The sequence below is a fragment of the Plecotus auritus genome (assembly GCF_963455305.1).
Source record: "Plecotus auritus genome assembly, chromosome: 6".
Classification (NCBI taxonomy): Eukaryota; Metazoa; Chordata; class Mammalia; order Chiroptera; family Vespertilionidae; genus Plecotus; species Plecotus auritus.
The window spans coordinates 159,129,335-159,145,701 of NC_137773.1; the positions used below are offsets into that span (position 1 = coordinate 159,129,335).

Below are 16,367 nucleotides of genomic sequence, written 5' to 3' on the forward strand. Positions count from 1 at the left end.
CTGGTCTTGCAGATCAAGGTTGAAGATGATTTCAGGAGTGTTCTTTTGTATATCAGTCATAAAGTTAGCCTGTGGCCTATAAGTAAGATAAAAATCAATAAATTACTTGAGATATTTCTATTGTTAATATAGCCCAAAATACTCTACATTTTCTTTTTATGGAATGATAAAAACCTTTGGTCATACTTTCGTAAAACACAATTCTACATCAAGAACCAATGATAGCCCTAACCGGTTTGGCTCAGTGGATAGAGCGTCGGCCTGCGGACTCAAGGGTCCCAGGTTCGATTCCGGTCAAGGGCATGTACCTTGGTTGCGGGCACATCCCCAGTAGGGGGCGTGCAAGAGGCACTGATCGATGTTTCTCTCTCATCGATGTTTCTAACTCTCTATCCCTCTCCCTTCCTCTCTTCCTCTCTGTAAAAAAATCAATAAAATATATTTAAAAAAAAAAAAGAACCAATGATATTATAAACTTTATATTTGTAAATTTTTTAGGGTGGATAAGGGATAACTACAAAGACATACAACTTGTGGGCTTGGAGTATAGCAGTTTTCCAATTTTTTGGAAAGCCGTGTTTTTAGTTCTTTATCGAAGTATGGGTATGCTGGTAGCCATAATCATGGGACCTTTGTTTTGGTTAATGATTTTTAATCTACAATTTACATGAATGAACTGATACAGCTTGTGAAATGGATTGTAAATTAACCATTTAAAATTGGACATTTGTTTCTGAAGAAAATGGTTTGATTTTCTAAATGTCTCTTCCGTTCCTGTTTTGTTTTTTCTAAATCATTAATAGATTTTAGACATGAGGCAACTTTCTCAAAAGCTGTACCCGAAAATACTAAAAAATAAACATGAAAGCAGATTAGAATTTTTTAATTGGTGTATTAAAAAAAAACAACAGCTGATCCTAAAGTTAAGACAAAACCAGTGTGATGTGCATTACTTAAGTTATTATGTTATTACTTAAGTAATAAAATAATGTTACTTAAGTTATTATGAAGTCAAGGATTACCCTTGAAATATGTCATACAAACATATGGTTTAGAATTTTATCCTTTATGTCACTTACATGGCTTAAGCATATATATCTCAGGAATCCAACATTTCTTCTATACCATCAAAATGTATATTTTAAATTAACTCATAAAAGTCCTGCATGATTTTAAAACATGCTAACATTCTATAATTCTGAAATAGTGTGCACAGAATTGGTATGTTATGTAAAATTATCCTTTCTTTACCTATCAGTAATGTGCTTTATGCAGTTGATGAGATTCAGCTTCCTAATCATTTACTCAATTTTTCAAAGAGCATAGCAGACCTCATCCATAAGTTTTTCAAAAGGTTAGTTATCAATTCTTTATTAGCAAGTTGCTCTGTCACTGTATTTTTCTACCCCCTTGTCCACAAACGAGGCTTAAGTAGCCTTCCTTGGAGTTTATAGGAATCTGACAAATTCCATTAGAAAGTCAGTCTAGCTTTTTGTTTCTCTTGACATCAACACACTAGGTCAGTCTGTGTCTTGAGAGGAGCGTGTCAAAATGGTTGTCTTACTGCATTTCTCATTGTTATTCTCTGGGGTGATATCCCTTGAAGGTCATATTATAGATCGTTTTATCAAAGGAATGTCAACAATAGTAGCTGGGCAAGGGTTGGTTCCACCTAATCAGATATGTTTTCCAAAGCCACTAGCAGCTTGATGCCCTAACAAAACCTGGTTGCCAAAGTATTTCACCATGACTTTGGGCTAGTCTCAAACTTACCATGTCTGATCTGCACATTCATTCTCAGACCTCAAAAGTATATTGCTCAATGTCTTTTATTCTGTAAGTATGGTGTGAAAGCCCAGATCAATGCAAGTATGCAAACAGTATTTTACTTTACTATTGCTCCTCCTCTGCCCCGCGCTTTTATGCACCTAAGTAGACACACACACACACACACACACACACACACAGTTTATCAGCATATACATAAATGTTTTCAGTTTGAAGCTTGAGTCTCAGAGTTACTTAAAAGCAAGTCTAGTAATGAGTCCAGATGATGTTTGGACCATCCTGAAATCAGTCTTCAAGAAAAGGAGGTTCAAGGTAACAGCTCATCAGCAGATTTGCCCTAAAGTGGGCTCACCTGTGATTAATTTATAGAATTTCACCCTTAATCTAACTTGTAGTATATTTTAGGGAGGGATGGGAGGGATGGTGTGTACCAACTTTCTGAATATGACAGTTACCAAGCATCTATCTGCTGGATATTGCCCATCTAGTATGAGCACCCTGGTTTGCATGTTTCAGCACTTATTTTCACTAAAATCTGTTCATCTAAATGTTATTTATTGACCAGTTCAAGCGCTAAAACTAAATTTTTATAGACAACCTTTACTCTCATGATAGGTTATTAAATACCATTTCCTAATGAGATCAGTCAAATAAATTAGATCAGTCAAATAAATCATCAGAAAAATGAAGTCTCAACAGAGCATAATGTAATGATTTGCTGTAGGTATGGGATGAACATATTGAACTCCATGGACTTTAGTTTTGACAGATTAAAAATAACCAGCTAATGAAATTAAGCACTAAAGTTTTATTCTTCTGTTGTCTCTAGAGAAACAATTTATTTTTATTTTGGTTTATAACTTGATTATAAATTGAGGGCTGGCTCATTAATACAACCATGCACCTAGGCGCAGGCAATCCCGAAGAGCCATTGGGCATGGAGTGCGTTAAAATTTTGTTTTTACTGCCTTGTAATCAGCCTTAACTATGACCTGTCACCCTTACACTAGATTACCTGGGGGTCTTTATCATGTACGACTAGACTATCGACTTGAACTTAGTACAAATGAGAATTGGGTTTAAATTACTAAGCTAATTTTCATTTCCGGTTTTAAAATTTAATTACTTGCTTCCAGCAATAAGAGATAGTTGTGTTTAATACCAGCAGGCCCCATCTGTCTGTCCTCCCACAAGCATTTTATACATCCTTCCCCTTTTTTTCTTTCTTTTTTTTTCTTTTTTCAGTATAATATGAATTAACAGCACAATATCTACCCTTCATTCCAATAAGAATTTTAAAGTCTGGATAAAATATTTAGCATGAGTTAACACCACAGTAGCTTGGCAGCATGTACATTAGAAATAACCTCTAATGAAGTTAAATGCAGATGCTTAATTCTTTTGTTATCTTTATAGGAATAGTTCTCCCATATTATTTTTATTTATTACTGATTTTCATGATTTTATACTGAGCAATTTATGTATTTTTTAAAATATTTTTTTTATTTCAGAGAGGAAGGGAAAGGTAGAAATATCAGTGATGAGAGAGAATCATTGATCAGCTGCCTCCTGCATGCCCCACAATGGGGATCAACCCACAACCCAGGCATATGCCCTGACCGGGAATCGAACCATCACCTTCTGGTTCAGAGGTTGATGCTCAAGCACTGGCCGGGCTAGACTAAGTAATTTAAATATGTGCAGATCTATAGGTACCTGTTGGTCCTAACTTGCAAATGAAAATATAGTCATTGCTCATGCAAATAGTGGGTGTGGTCTCATTAACACATTGCGGACAGATCACGCGAATTCTCGTGTTTTCTGTTCTAAGGCTTGTGGCCAATCATGAGAATTCTTTAAAAAGCCATTAGTTTGTAAGAACATGTAATAAATAACTTCTAAATGCAATGGGTATTTAATTTTAAAGCATGCCTTTAACATTTATGTAAAATGTTTTTTGTACTCGTTCAATAGAAACTTACCTGGCCACTGGGTAAAGCTAGTAATAAGACTATTGGTCCGCAATGTGTTAAAATGTCATTTGAGCCCGGCTGGTGTGGCTCAGTGATTGAGTGTCAACCCATGAACCAAGAGGCCACCCGTTCAATTCCCGGTCTGGGCACATGCCCAGGTTTCATACTCAGTCCCCAGTAGGGGGCGTGCAGGAGGCAGCCGATCAATGTTTCTCTTATCGATGTTTCTATCCCTCTCCCTCTCTCTGTAAAAGTCAATAAAAACATTTTTTAAATGTCATTTGAAAGGCTAAATCATCAGTGAGGGCCAAATTTCCATGAAGAATGGCTTAGCACAGCCAGCTACATGGGCAATAATAATCAAAACCAGGCTTAGAAGTAGGGGATGGAAAAGATACCGTTGTGCATCACAATGTACTGGGTATGCGTAGCAGAGTGCAAGGTGGCTTTCAGCCATGTGATTTGAAGAACCCAGAATTTCTCCTAGTCACAAGACACAACTAAATTATATACATACTCTTTCATTCCAATTATTTTGGTAGTTTATTTGTGCTAAGTGTGGTCTCTATAGTTCTCTTTGAAAATGTACATATCTCACCCCCTGGCAGTGGGCAAGGAGACACCTGATTGGTGGTGTTGCTGTTATATCAATCTGGGGCAAAGCAGATATACAGTCCTTAGTTTATCCTAGCTTGATGCCTGTGTCAGTGGCCAGAGCTGTTTCATGCCTGAGCCACATAAAAAAAAAAAGAAAATGTACATACCTCTGCAAAAGATGGCACATTAGATATATGAAACTGATCTCTTCTTTTGGGAGAGAAAGATCTGTGTCAGGAAGGGAAATACACCAGAGAATTAGCCAAATGGGGAGGGAGGCACCCAGATACAGGCTAGATTTCCCCTCCTTCACATAGTTGCTGTGCAGTCAGAGAAGCCAACTTTGAATTACTATAGTCTTGTGATGAGTGAGAAAGTTGAAGCATTTTGATGTATGTCCTTGTCCCCAAATAGGCCTGGCTTTTTTCTTTTCTTTCTTTTTTCTTTTTTCTTAAGTGAGATTGAGAGGCTTGCAGCTGAGCTGAGCAGTATAAAGGTAAGAAAGGTCAACAGGTTACAGAGGCAAGTGCAACAAGGCTTGTTAAGAGTAATCAAAGGCCTACTTAGGGAAGCAGCAGGAAGCGGAAGATTGGGATTTCCACCCTAGCGAGGTTATAGGGGCCATCTGCCAGAGAGAAGTTGGCTTAACTCTGAAACGGTTTAAAATCCAGTTTAAAATACCAATTAGGAAAATCCCACAATAAGCAGTTTGATCTTTTCCCCCCTCTCACATACAAGATGAGATGATTCTGCCTAAATCGTTCAGCATTATTTTAAAGGAGTTAATAATGTGCATGAAGATTACTTTGGCAGGTAATCTTCCTTTTCTTTCCTCCTTTTTGTGTTTTAAGAACCCCCTCATGAGATCAGTGGTTTCATTTTCTTCTTCCCCAGAGATTGGTCTTCCTAGGGAAGCCTAGAATGACCATGTAGGCTGCCCAACTTCTTGTCAGGAGTTATTGCTCATGGGGCTATTAAAATGGAAACCAGTTCATATTGAGGCATTATTTTAATGTCAACACTTGACACTTTAGTGAGCATCAAGAATTTTTGTTTTTGAACAATGATTTCACACTAGTCTATGTTACAGTGTTCTCTCACTTTAACATGTTTGCCTCTTTTGAAAATTTCTATTTCCTCCATTAATAGTAAGAACTAAAGAGGAGGACACGACTTTAGAATAGCCTCTATTGTAGATAAAAGTTTAAGGGTATTGAAAAGTAATTTAATGGGTAAAAAGCATCTGAAACATAGACAGGTTATTGGCAAAAATGTATCTGTATTCATAATTGGCCTTTGCCACTGAGGATCTGGGGGTGGGGTGAGGGGACTAGAAGGTTTTGAGAGAGGGACCTTGGACCTTGCATGACCAGGTTTATGTCCTTAGAGACTAAAAAGCTTAGTTCATCTGAGAGTGGAGAGCATGAAGACAGGGAGACATTCAGGAAGGTGTTTTGATGGTCTGGGTAAGAGTGACAGAGCCCATAAAGAGGAAGAAGAGCAGAAGGGCCTAGGACTGTTTGGGAGTCAGAACCCCAGGACTGGTTTCCTAACCTGTGACAGCATCACTAGGAACTGTCCCCCACAAAGGTCCAGACCAGTTGAGGTGAACAAGAAGGATGCATTTTAAGACCAGTGCATATTGTTTAGTCAGTTCATTGTATCCGGTCGGTTAATGGTCCTGTCAGCCCACTAAGCCATCTCCCATTTTCTGCTAGCAGAAAAAATGGCAAACAAGGTTCATAATTTACCACCTATGACATATTAGAATTTATTTGCACATGGTTCTTCACCTATATCAGAAGGATACAGGAAAAGTTCGAATCCTAGAAATAGATCTGCCCACGTTGCTGAAGCAGAAGTAGGGGAGAAGCAGTATATATGGACCAAGTGTGGTCTGGTGGCAGATCATGTTGCCCAAGAGGTTAAAACAACAGTAGGTTCAAGTTTAGGTGTGATGTCTGAACTAAAACAGGAAACTATCGAATATATACTAAATATAGCAATCTTGATAAATTATAAGGATTGAAACCTTCGTGCACTAAAAGAAGATAGCAGTGAAGGTTGAAGACAAAGCAAGACATCACTTTTAGAAAATCGCTCATATTCTCTTCTTTAGCAGATATAGCTCAATATTAAACCACAAAAAAAATGGGCACTGGGGCTGCCCAAATGCTTCCCATCTCAAGTCAGTGACTAGGAGAGCTGCTAATCCTACACTATCGGTGTAAATGTCATTTAGGCACGAGCATGGGCAGGAGGAAGGATGTCCATCCCAGGAACCTGATACCACCTACAAACTAAATTCTATTCCTGACCAGTGGGTCTGATGACTCATTAATTCATTTATTAAACACTTACTGAATGTCCATCCACAGTGCCACAGACACGGCTGGTTTTGCAATGCCCTCAGGAGAGGGGAGAGTCAGCAGGCAGAGTGCTCAGTGCCCTCCTCGGTAACAGTCAGGTTCAGCAGAGGATTCAGCAACATCCCTTTCGGAAGAGAGGATAAGAGCAAGACCTCAGCCCAAATCAAAGCCCAGACCTTCAGTGGAAAGTCATTCCTCAGTGTGGACAGCATCCATATGACTCACCAGGCAGTCTCACCACAGATTTTCAGCGCCAGAGGCAGCAGAGTGATCTAGTAAACTGAAACCACTGAGATGCTTGTCCAGCTCTGGCTCTGACCTGGGTATTTACTAGTATATCTCTGGACTTAAGTCCAGATTCAGAGTGTGGACACATGTGATATCTAAGGCATGACTGCTGTATGCACCTCCACTCTCAAAACCATCTCCTGTCCCACTCCTAGCTACTGAATAAGGGTGTGGGCAAAGAAAAGACTATTTGAGGGGAAAATTAATAAATTAGATAGCAGTTTGTAGTGGATGGATTACATTTGAGAACTGTAAAATAAAAATATATTTTTTTAATTTTGAAGAAAAGTTGTGCATTACAAACAAGTCTTGTTAGATTATTGTTGTCATTTTTATTTCAATCAGGGCTGAAAGTACAGGAAAGAGGATCAGGATAATTTCTGGTCTCATAGCCAGACACCATGAGAAAAATACTCCAATAAGAGAATTATTTTCCATGGTTGGCAGGAACAAATGTTAGTATATAATATAATATAATACCTTATATTTAAAAAACAAAACAAAAACCTGGATAACTGGTCAGTATAGGCTAATGGGGCATAAACTATTCTCTCTTTAAAATCTGGTGTCGTTAGATAACGTGTAGGTGAGGATGTGGAGAATTGGAACCCTCACACATTGCTAGTGGGATTATAAATAGCTGCAGCCTCTTTGGACAGCACTTTGGCAGTTCCTCTAATGGTTAAGCCTGATTACCATATGATCAAGTAACTCCACTCCTAGGTATATGTACCCAAGAGAAGTGAAAGCATGTCCATGCAAACCTTGTACACCGATGTTCCTAGCAGCATTACTCATAATAGCCAGGAAGAGAAAACAAACCACATGTCACCAGCTGATGAATGGGTTAACATTATGTGGTATATTCATACTATAGAATATTATTTGGCAAAAAAAAAAAAGAGGGGGGGATGAAGGCCCTAGCTGGTTTGGTTCAGTGGATAGAGCATTGGCCTGCGGACTGAATGGTCCCGGGTTCAATTCTGGTCAAGGGCACATGCCCAGATTGCGGGCTCAACCCCCGGTGGGGGACCTGCAGGAGGCAGCCAATCAATGATTCTCTCTCATCATTGATGTTTCTATCTCTGCCTCTCAGTTTCTGAAATCAATAAAAATATATTTAAAAAAATAAAAATTTTAAAAAAGTGGGGGATGAAGTACTGATGCATGCTACAACATGGGTGAGCCTTGAAAACATTGTGTTCAGTGAGCCTTGAAAACATTGTGTTCAGTGAAAGAAGCTAGTCTCAAAAGACCACATGTTATATGGGTCCATTTATGTGAAATGTCCAGAATAGACAAATATACAGAGACAGAAAGCAAATAAGTAAATTTCTGGATACCTAAGGTGGAGGATTTGGAGAGCTGGAGAGTAACTGCTAATAGGTGCAAGGTTTCTTTTGGGGATGATGAAAACATTCCAAAATGGATTGTGCGGATGGTTGCATAACTGTGAATGTACCAAAAACCACTGCAGTATATGCATTATTGAATAGAAAACTTGTATGTGAATTATATCTCAGTAGAGCTGCTTTTATTTTTTTTAATATATTTTTATTGATTTTAGACAGGAAGGGAGAGGGAGAGAGAGAAACATCAGTGATGAGAGAAAATCATTGATCAGCTGCCTCCTGCACACTCCATGGGGATTGAGCCTGCAACCTGGGCATGTGCCCTGACCTGGAATCAAACCTTGACCTCCTGGTTCATAGGTTCATAGGTTGATGCTCAACCACTGAGCCACACCAGCTGGGCAAAGCTGCTTTTAAAAAAATATCTAGCTTTGATATCTTGGCATCTTTGACTCTTTCCTACTTCCTATAGCCACAGCTTTTTGCAGTGGTATTTTGGGGAAAGCAATCTGTGAATCTGGTATCTCAAGTCCTCCAATGTAAGGATATTTTCTAAGTTCATTAGGAATTATTGCTTAACTAAGCCTAGAATCGCAATCCAATGTCTTCTCAATAGGAACGCACCATCTGTGCTGTTATTTAGATGATTCTATTCTAACAGATCGCTTTATGTTTAAAAACACATTGATTTAATGTACATAGCACTGCTATGTAGATTTATAGGATGAGTTTTTGAGTTTTAAAAATAATTGATCAACAGTATGCTTTAGGTTATGGCCAGTGTATTTTTATTGTTTATTGAGTGATCTCGACTCAGGAGGCATTAATATGGAATGGTTTTCATTTTCTCCAGTCACTGCCTTAGGCCATGTTTTGTTGAATCTTGCTTTTTCTGTCCCTTAACAATATTTAGCAGATCTCATAGCGTTCAGGCCACTTACAGTTATTAGAAGATCAGTGTGGTTTATTTTTAAACTCCTGTCTTATACCTGATTTTAATCTGATTTCCTTATAGTAGGGGCTAGATACTGGATGAGAACAGAGTTCCTTTACCTAGTTCCCCTGCCATCCATGCCATCCTTCCCATGCCATCCATGCCTTCTGGGTGACAGGTGTCAAAATGCTGCTTCATATTGGGGAATGTGGGGAGTTCCCTTTCCAGTTCCCTGATGTGGGAGACACAACCTCCTGGACTAACCCCTTGCCCAGTGGTATACTAGTAAAATGCTTAATACTATCTGGGGGCAGGTATGGCGTGGTGATATGTGAATATGTATATACATAAATTTATTATACGTGTTTCTGATCTGTAGTACCCAAATAAAACATATAATACTCTAATGCAACTCCCACATAGCCATTTAATTCTCCCAGAAGACTTTCAGTGATTTTTGCTAAAACTTATATGTATCTATCTTGTTGCAGTGGACAAATGAGTGGTGTGGTTTTAACATGAATGTTGGGTGATATTTTCATTTAAATTAAGAACTAAGACAAAAGTGAAACAAAGAAGAAAAATGTTGGAACTTCACTTATTAGTCAATGTCATGAGCAAATTCTTTGCTGATTAAGATAATAGTTCCAAATACTGGAAGAATATATTCTTCAATTTTTATGCTATTCAAAATGTAAGAACTCTCGACATGATACATTTTTTTAGTTTAATCTGTGTTATTAGCATTTTTCCATCACTTTCTTAACTTCAGGCAACAAAAATAAATTAAATCCTAATTTGTAGCATTTGCCAATTCCAGCTACGTACATGACATTACTGAATGCATAATTGGGCCAAGATGCACGGTAGCACGCTGTTCTTTTCTACCATGCAGATAATAGTAAAATAATTAAGGAATGAAGTTTAAGTATTTGTTACCTTTTTATAAATTACTTCACAGTAACTTTATATAACTAAATTTTAATAATGGCTGTGTTTAAATTCCTAAAAATTTAAAAATTGGTTAACCAGCTGGCTCAAGAATACCACTGCCCCCTCACACAGCATGCTCCTAAGCCTCGTAGCTACTGGGGTCCCCTCCACTGGAAGCTGCCTTCTTAATAGGACACTGAAGAGATAGCAGGATAGACTGCTTTTTTTGAGTGTCTGTCTCTCTCTCCCCCCCACCCTCTCTATGTCTGTCAGTGTCAAGGGTTAAATTAGCAGGTCAGCTGCCTAAGCAGCTCATATCTGGTTTAAGTCTCCAGCCTGGGAAGACGCTCGAGTCTCCTTGCAGGGAGTCTGTGTGCTTCCTCATATCACTTGGAGAGGGAAAAGTTCTTCTCTCCCCATTTTAGTGTTGGTGGGAGGAGGGAAGACAGGGAAGCTGCACCCCACACACCACACTCCCGGGTGGGAACTCCGTGTTCCCACAAAGCTTTCTCCCCTTTTCCGTATCTTAGAACAGGCATCTGGGGCTGTCAGAGCCAGCTCGTCTTCTCTTAATAAGTCTTGAGGAGGTATTAATGTCTTTTTAGAATTTGGGGTACTTGATACCTCTTTTAGCATCAACAGTTATTCTTGAGTAACAGCATATCTTGCTAGACTTGTATGCAGTTTTATTTAGCACTCTCAAATTTAAATCCGGTTTCATAATGTCCATCATTTGGTTTAAATCATAGACATGATAACTTTCTCCCTAAATTACTTTATTTATATATATACACACACATACATATATAAAGTATTTTACATATATTATATATGTACTATATATGTGTGTGTGTCTTTTCAGGGTACTTAATCTTTCTGGTTTGGATTAGGCCTATAATTAGAAGTCAGGTTTCCCTACATTCCAAAATGCAAAAACCTTACCTTTGTCCTACTCACTTGATTTTTAATTAGTAGACCCAGAGGAATTCAGATCTTCTAAATCTTGATAATGTTCTTCAAAGAGACATGAGATTCCTGTAACCCTGGGGTGAAATAGCTTTAATTGCTCCAAGTCTTAATTAACCTCATCAAGATTAGGGTTCTCCAAATAAAATTGTAGTGAACGAAAGGAATTGGGAAGAGCAAGAACTTACCCTACCAGATAGCAAAACAAACTATAAAACTATAGGGGAAAAACAGGAGGAATACAATGCAAAAGACAAATTAACCTATTGAAAGAATGTCAAGTGAAGAATCAAGTCTAGCTATGTATAGGAACCTTGTGTATTATGTGCAAAGCTAACATTGCACATAAAAGCTACCCTATGTAACTATAGAGGAGTATTTCTAAAATACTAGCTTGGATGGAGAGGGCCTTTATAAGTAAGCATGACATCAAACGAGAAAATACAACAAATCCCTCCCTTCTACTCTCTCTGAAAAAAGCAATGGAACAAAAGGACCTCAGGCCCTAGCCGGTTTGGCTCAGTGGATAGAGCATCATACAGGGGACTGAAGGGTCTCAGGTTTGATTCTGGTCAAGGGCACGTGCCTGGGTTGTAGGCTCAATCCCCAGTGCGGGATGTGCAGGAGGCAGCCGATCAATGATTCTCTCTTATCGTTGATGTTTTCACCCTCTCTCTTCCTCTCTGAAATCAATAAAAATATTTTTTTAAATGACCTCAGGTGAGGATTAACAAAAAAATTTTTTTTAAATCAATGAACAGCCTAAGGCAAGGATGAATGTTCCCATAATAAAGTGATCTTCTGAGATACAAGAGTAGATAGGAAATTTTAAGAATTTAAGTAATATAACTTTTAAATCTGATACGTTTTTAAAGTTTATCATTATGATACAGCAGTGTGACTTCTCAGCACTGCTAGCTGCTAGGTGGCTCCTTTTCACAACACATTCAAGATATTTAAATAGATGTCTTCAGCCCTAGCCAGTTTGGCTTAGTGGATAGAGCATCGGCCTGCAGACTGAAGGGTCTTGGATTCAATTCTAGTCAAGGACACATGCCTGGGTTTCGGGCTTGATTCCCTAGTGTAGGGCATGCAGGAGGCAGCCAATCAATGATTCTCTCTCATCATTGATGTTTCTCTCTCCCTTCCTCTCTGAAATCAATAAAAATATATTAAATACATGTCTTCAACTGGTGAAAAGCATGAAATACCAATGTGGATTCCTCTTAATGGAGATTTTGCTATCAAATCAATAAGTCTTCCTTCTTTTCTAATGGTATCAAAGATAAAGACTTACCTCCTCCTCTGCCCGGCCAGCATGGCTCAGTGGTTGAGCATTGACCTATGAACTAGGAGGCCATGGTTCGATTTCCGGTCAGAGCACATGCCCGGTTGTGGGTTTGATTCCCAGTGTGGGGCATGCAGGAGGCAGCCAATCAATGATTCTCTCTCATCATTGATGTCTCTATCTCTTTCTCTCTCTCCCTTCTCTAAAATCAATAAAAATATATTAAAAAAAAAAAAAAAAGACTTACCTCCTCAACTCCTGGACTTAAAGATTTGGCTGATGGTGACAGTACAGTGTCATTAAAGCATTTCCACCAACTGCAACTGGGGGCAGTGCTTAAAGAAAACGCTTTTTGAATAAGCAGACATAAGATTTTTGCCCTTATGTTTTGCTTTCTAATATTTTTACATTGATTTGCTGCTTCACACAATCATTGGATGTGCTCTGCCAGTGGCCATTGGTTATTACCAAGTCCTTTCTGTCGGGATCAGTATCTGCAGCGGACAGACTCTTCATGGAGGCCTGGGCACCTTTGGAAGGCTGAGCCAGAGCTACGTTTAAGCAGTGGCCTTGGACTCTGGCCGACAGAGTCTGAGGACCTTGGCAATGTGGGCATGCGCATGTTCCCCAAGCTTGAGGTGAGCAGTGTAGGCAAGTTGATTGAGCTTTTGGCTGCTGCCCTCTGGGATCTTGGGCTTTACCAGGCCCTTGATAACCTAGGCATGTGCGCTCATGGCCTTAGCAGAAATTGTAGGAGACTTAAGTATCCATTTGCACTGATGAACTTTCTGGATTTTCTGTAATAAAAAAGAGGAAGACTGGTGATAATCTCAAAGATTGATTATTGGGGAAGAAAGTAGTAATAATCTAGAAACCCAAAATGATGGGAAATTTCCCTTCTTTCTTAGGAAGAAATTGTGAAAGGAGTAAGGTCGATTAATGTGTTTAGAGACTATTATTTCATATAACATGTCTGTAGCCATGAAGTATGAAATCTTATAACAAGATTCCACCTTACTTAGGTTTTTAATTATAAATACACTACACAAAAAGCTTCTTACTCCATTAAATTCACTGTGATAGTTATTGGGTACACATATATTGCATAGTTTCAGCTGTTATTTGCAGTCTTAACTTTCTTCTATTCAGTAAAAAAATTTAGCATTAAGAACTATTTGATTAATAACACATGATTTTTAAAAACCTTCATTTTATACTTTTATTTCTTCATTTGTACTTTAAACCGATGTAAGAGTTGCATAAATTTGCCAAGACTCATGCACAATAGTGTTCTTCACAGCAGGGTTTATAAAGCAAAACGATTGAAAAGAACCCAAATGTCTAAATAGGAAATTGGTTATTAATTCAGATAAATATTAAAAATGATGAGCTAGTACTATAATTATTGATATAAAGTTATTCACCATATAGTGATTTTTAATCAAAATATTACAAAAGCAAACTATAAGGTGATCTTTATTAAATTGTATATTTAGAAAAGAAGTCTAGGAAATATGTAAAAATGTTAACAATACTTTTTTTTTTTTTAATCAGGGAGAGAATAAAATTAAAGAATGGAGGTAAAGGGGTGGATTCTGGAATCTCCAGAAACCTAAATTACTTCTTTTTCTTTGATTTTTTTAAAAATGTTGATTCTGTCTGTGTAGAGAGCTCTCTCCCAAGAATCCTGTAGTTAAGGGCCCTGCTCCACCACTTGCTCTGCCCTGGGCAAGTGACTTACCCTCCTTGTGCTTCCGCCCCTCCTGTGTCAGCTCCCTCGGGGTTTTATAGAGTAAATATGTTACAGTGTTAGGACGGGGTCAAGCAGTGCGTGTTAACTAGTATTAACATCTATCAGTATTTTTGTGGTAAAGAGCTGTGTGGATTTTGGTGTTCCCGTATGTGGAGAAAGAAGTAGACTATCTACACACACACACACACACACACACACACACACACACACACCATTGGGCCTCACTGGCTCCTTCAGTGCAGGTGGCCAGGGGCATAAGTGCTGCCACCGCCAGGGTTGGAACCCCAGGGAAAGAAGCTGCCAAGGTATCCAAACCTCCCAGGGGTTATCTCATCCAGGTCCCTGGAGTTTCCCCTTCACAGCCCACCCGTATTTTCTCAGTGAAATGTCCACTTGAAATCAAGAGGAAGAGGAGGGTGAGAACCACGTGGTAGGGACAGGGGGAGAATTAGAGTTGTACAGAAATGTGACAAGAGGTATCAGTGAAAGCACAGGTAGGTGATTCTTGGAGCGGCCGGTGTGAATGTGGTCTGTCAGTGGCAGGTCATTTGCAGGTCACTGTTCCAGGCTAGAACAGCAGCTGCTCAGCTCCTCCCTGCCGGCCCTCACCACACCCCCGCCTCCTACCCCAGACACTCCTCCTCTTCCCCGACTTTGAAAGCGGAAGAGGTGCTGGCACTTACTGACCCTGCCTCTGCTTCCTTTCCAGCTGACCCTCTGGTGGGCAGCATTGCCACGCAGTACATGACCAACAGAGCGGAGCACGACCGGATGGCCAGACAGTGGACCAAGCGGTATGCCACATAGGGCCTGCGCCGCCGCCCGCCGGACCTGTGCAAGCACATTCACCAAGTGCATCAATAGCCCCACCCACCCCCCAGACCTCGGTTCTTATTTTCTTATTTTTATTAAACTTGGAACCATTTTGTGGTGGTATGTCATCCTTCCCTCTTCCCCCTCTTTCCTCTTCCTGCTTCTCCTTTGCTTTTCCTCCCTCCGCCCCATCTCTTTCCTCCCGGCTGTGTTCCCTTTTTAATTTCTGTTAACTTGAAAGATTTGGGTTCTTTTTCCCACCTCCTTGTGGATGGGAACTTTATTTTCAGTGCAAACAATGTTGATATCTGTAATAGTAAGAGCTTTCTTACAAAGCTTTGTATTACTGTGTGGTTTTGTTTTTTGTTGTTGTTCGTTTTATTTTAATTTTTTTCTTTTATGTGATCTTCGGGAAAACACGAATTCAGAATTATATCTCGTTTCTACTTAAATGTAGTGCTTAGGGTTAATTTTTTTGTACTGAAGTCTTTATTGGTGGGTGCATGCTACTGGGAACAAGTTTTTGTACAAAAGCTTCAATCAGAATCACTGTGCATTACTGAGACTGTTTATCACTAGCCTTCTGTCCCCCACACAGAAGACTGTTGGATTGAACAAAATAATAAGTATTTTGATTTACTTAAAGTGCTTGTAAATTTCTTAGGGACCTGCCACTTTGGACTGTGGATCAGTTGATGTACACTTGTATTATTAAAGCACTCAATAAATCACTGTGGCTGATAAACGCTCTCGTCATAGCCTGGCATCTGCTTTGTTTCCTGGTGACCAGCACAGCCCCACACGCAGCAAGGCTTATCTAATTCAATTACAGGTTCAAGTGTACTTTTCATCTCACACCCCTAATATTTCTTTGTAATTGAGTCGCTCAGCATGTGGAATTTCTCCAGCTGTCAATAGCCTGATGATTTTATGGTTGTTTTCGATCACTATCGCTTTACATATTGGCTGGGCATTACTTTCTCATGGACATCCTTTCTGTTAAAACTTTCTTTACCCAAGAATTATAATATGTGACTCCAAAAATAGCCGTCTAGTGAGAGGGAAGTCAGAGCTGATCATTGTGTTTGACCACTTTTGAACTTATTTATCTCTTTTTTCTCCTAAGATTCTTATAGTGATTGCCCTTGCATTTTGGTTTTGTTTTTTTCTCCATAATTCTAGTGAAAGAAGTAAACTCAACTGTATCAGTCACGGTCAGCACATTCAGCGATCAGAGTATGTATGGCTTTGACCTTCAGGCTATTTTAGGTACGCAGCTATAGGCGGCAGAGGAAACGAGTGTGGTTACGGGT

At 39.2% G+C, this 16,367-nt stretch overlaps 1 protein-coding gene across 2 annotated transcripts in view; it reads left to right on the forward strand.

Annotated features, from left to right (window-relative positions):
• LOC308252076 (ubiquitin-conjugating enzyme E2 E2) overlaps positions 1–15,802 on the forward strand; it is a 258,291-nt gene extending 242,489 nt beyond the window's left edge. For both annotated transcript variants that reach the window (XM_080676061.1, XM_080676060.1), the window contains exon 6: positions 14,951–15,802. In XM_080676061.1, the coding sequence (XP_080532187.1) occupies positions 14,951–15,048 (98 nt within the window). In that variant the 3' untranslated portion in view covers positions 15,049–15,802. The remainder of the gene's footprint in view (positions 1–14,950) is intronic.
• The last annotated feature ends 565 nt before the right edge of the window (positions 15,803–16,367 follow it).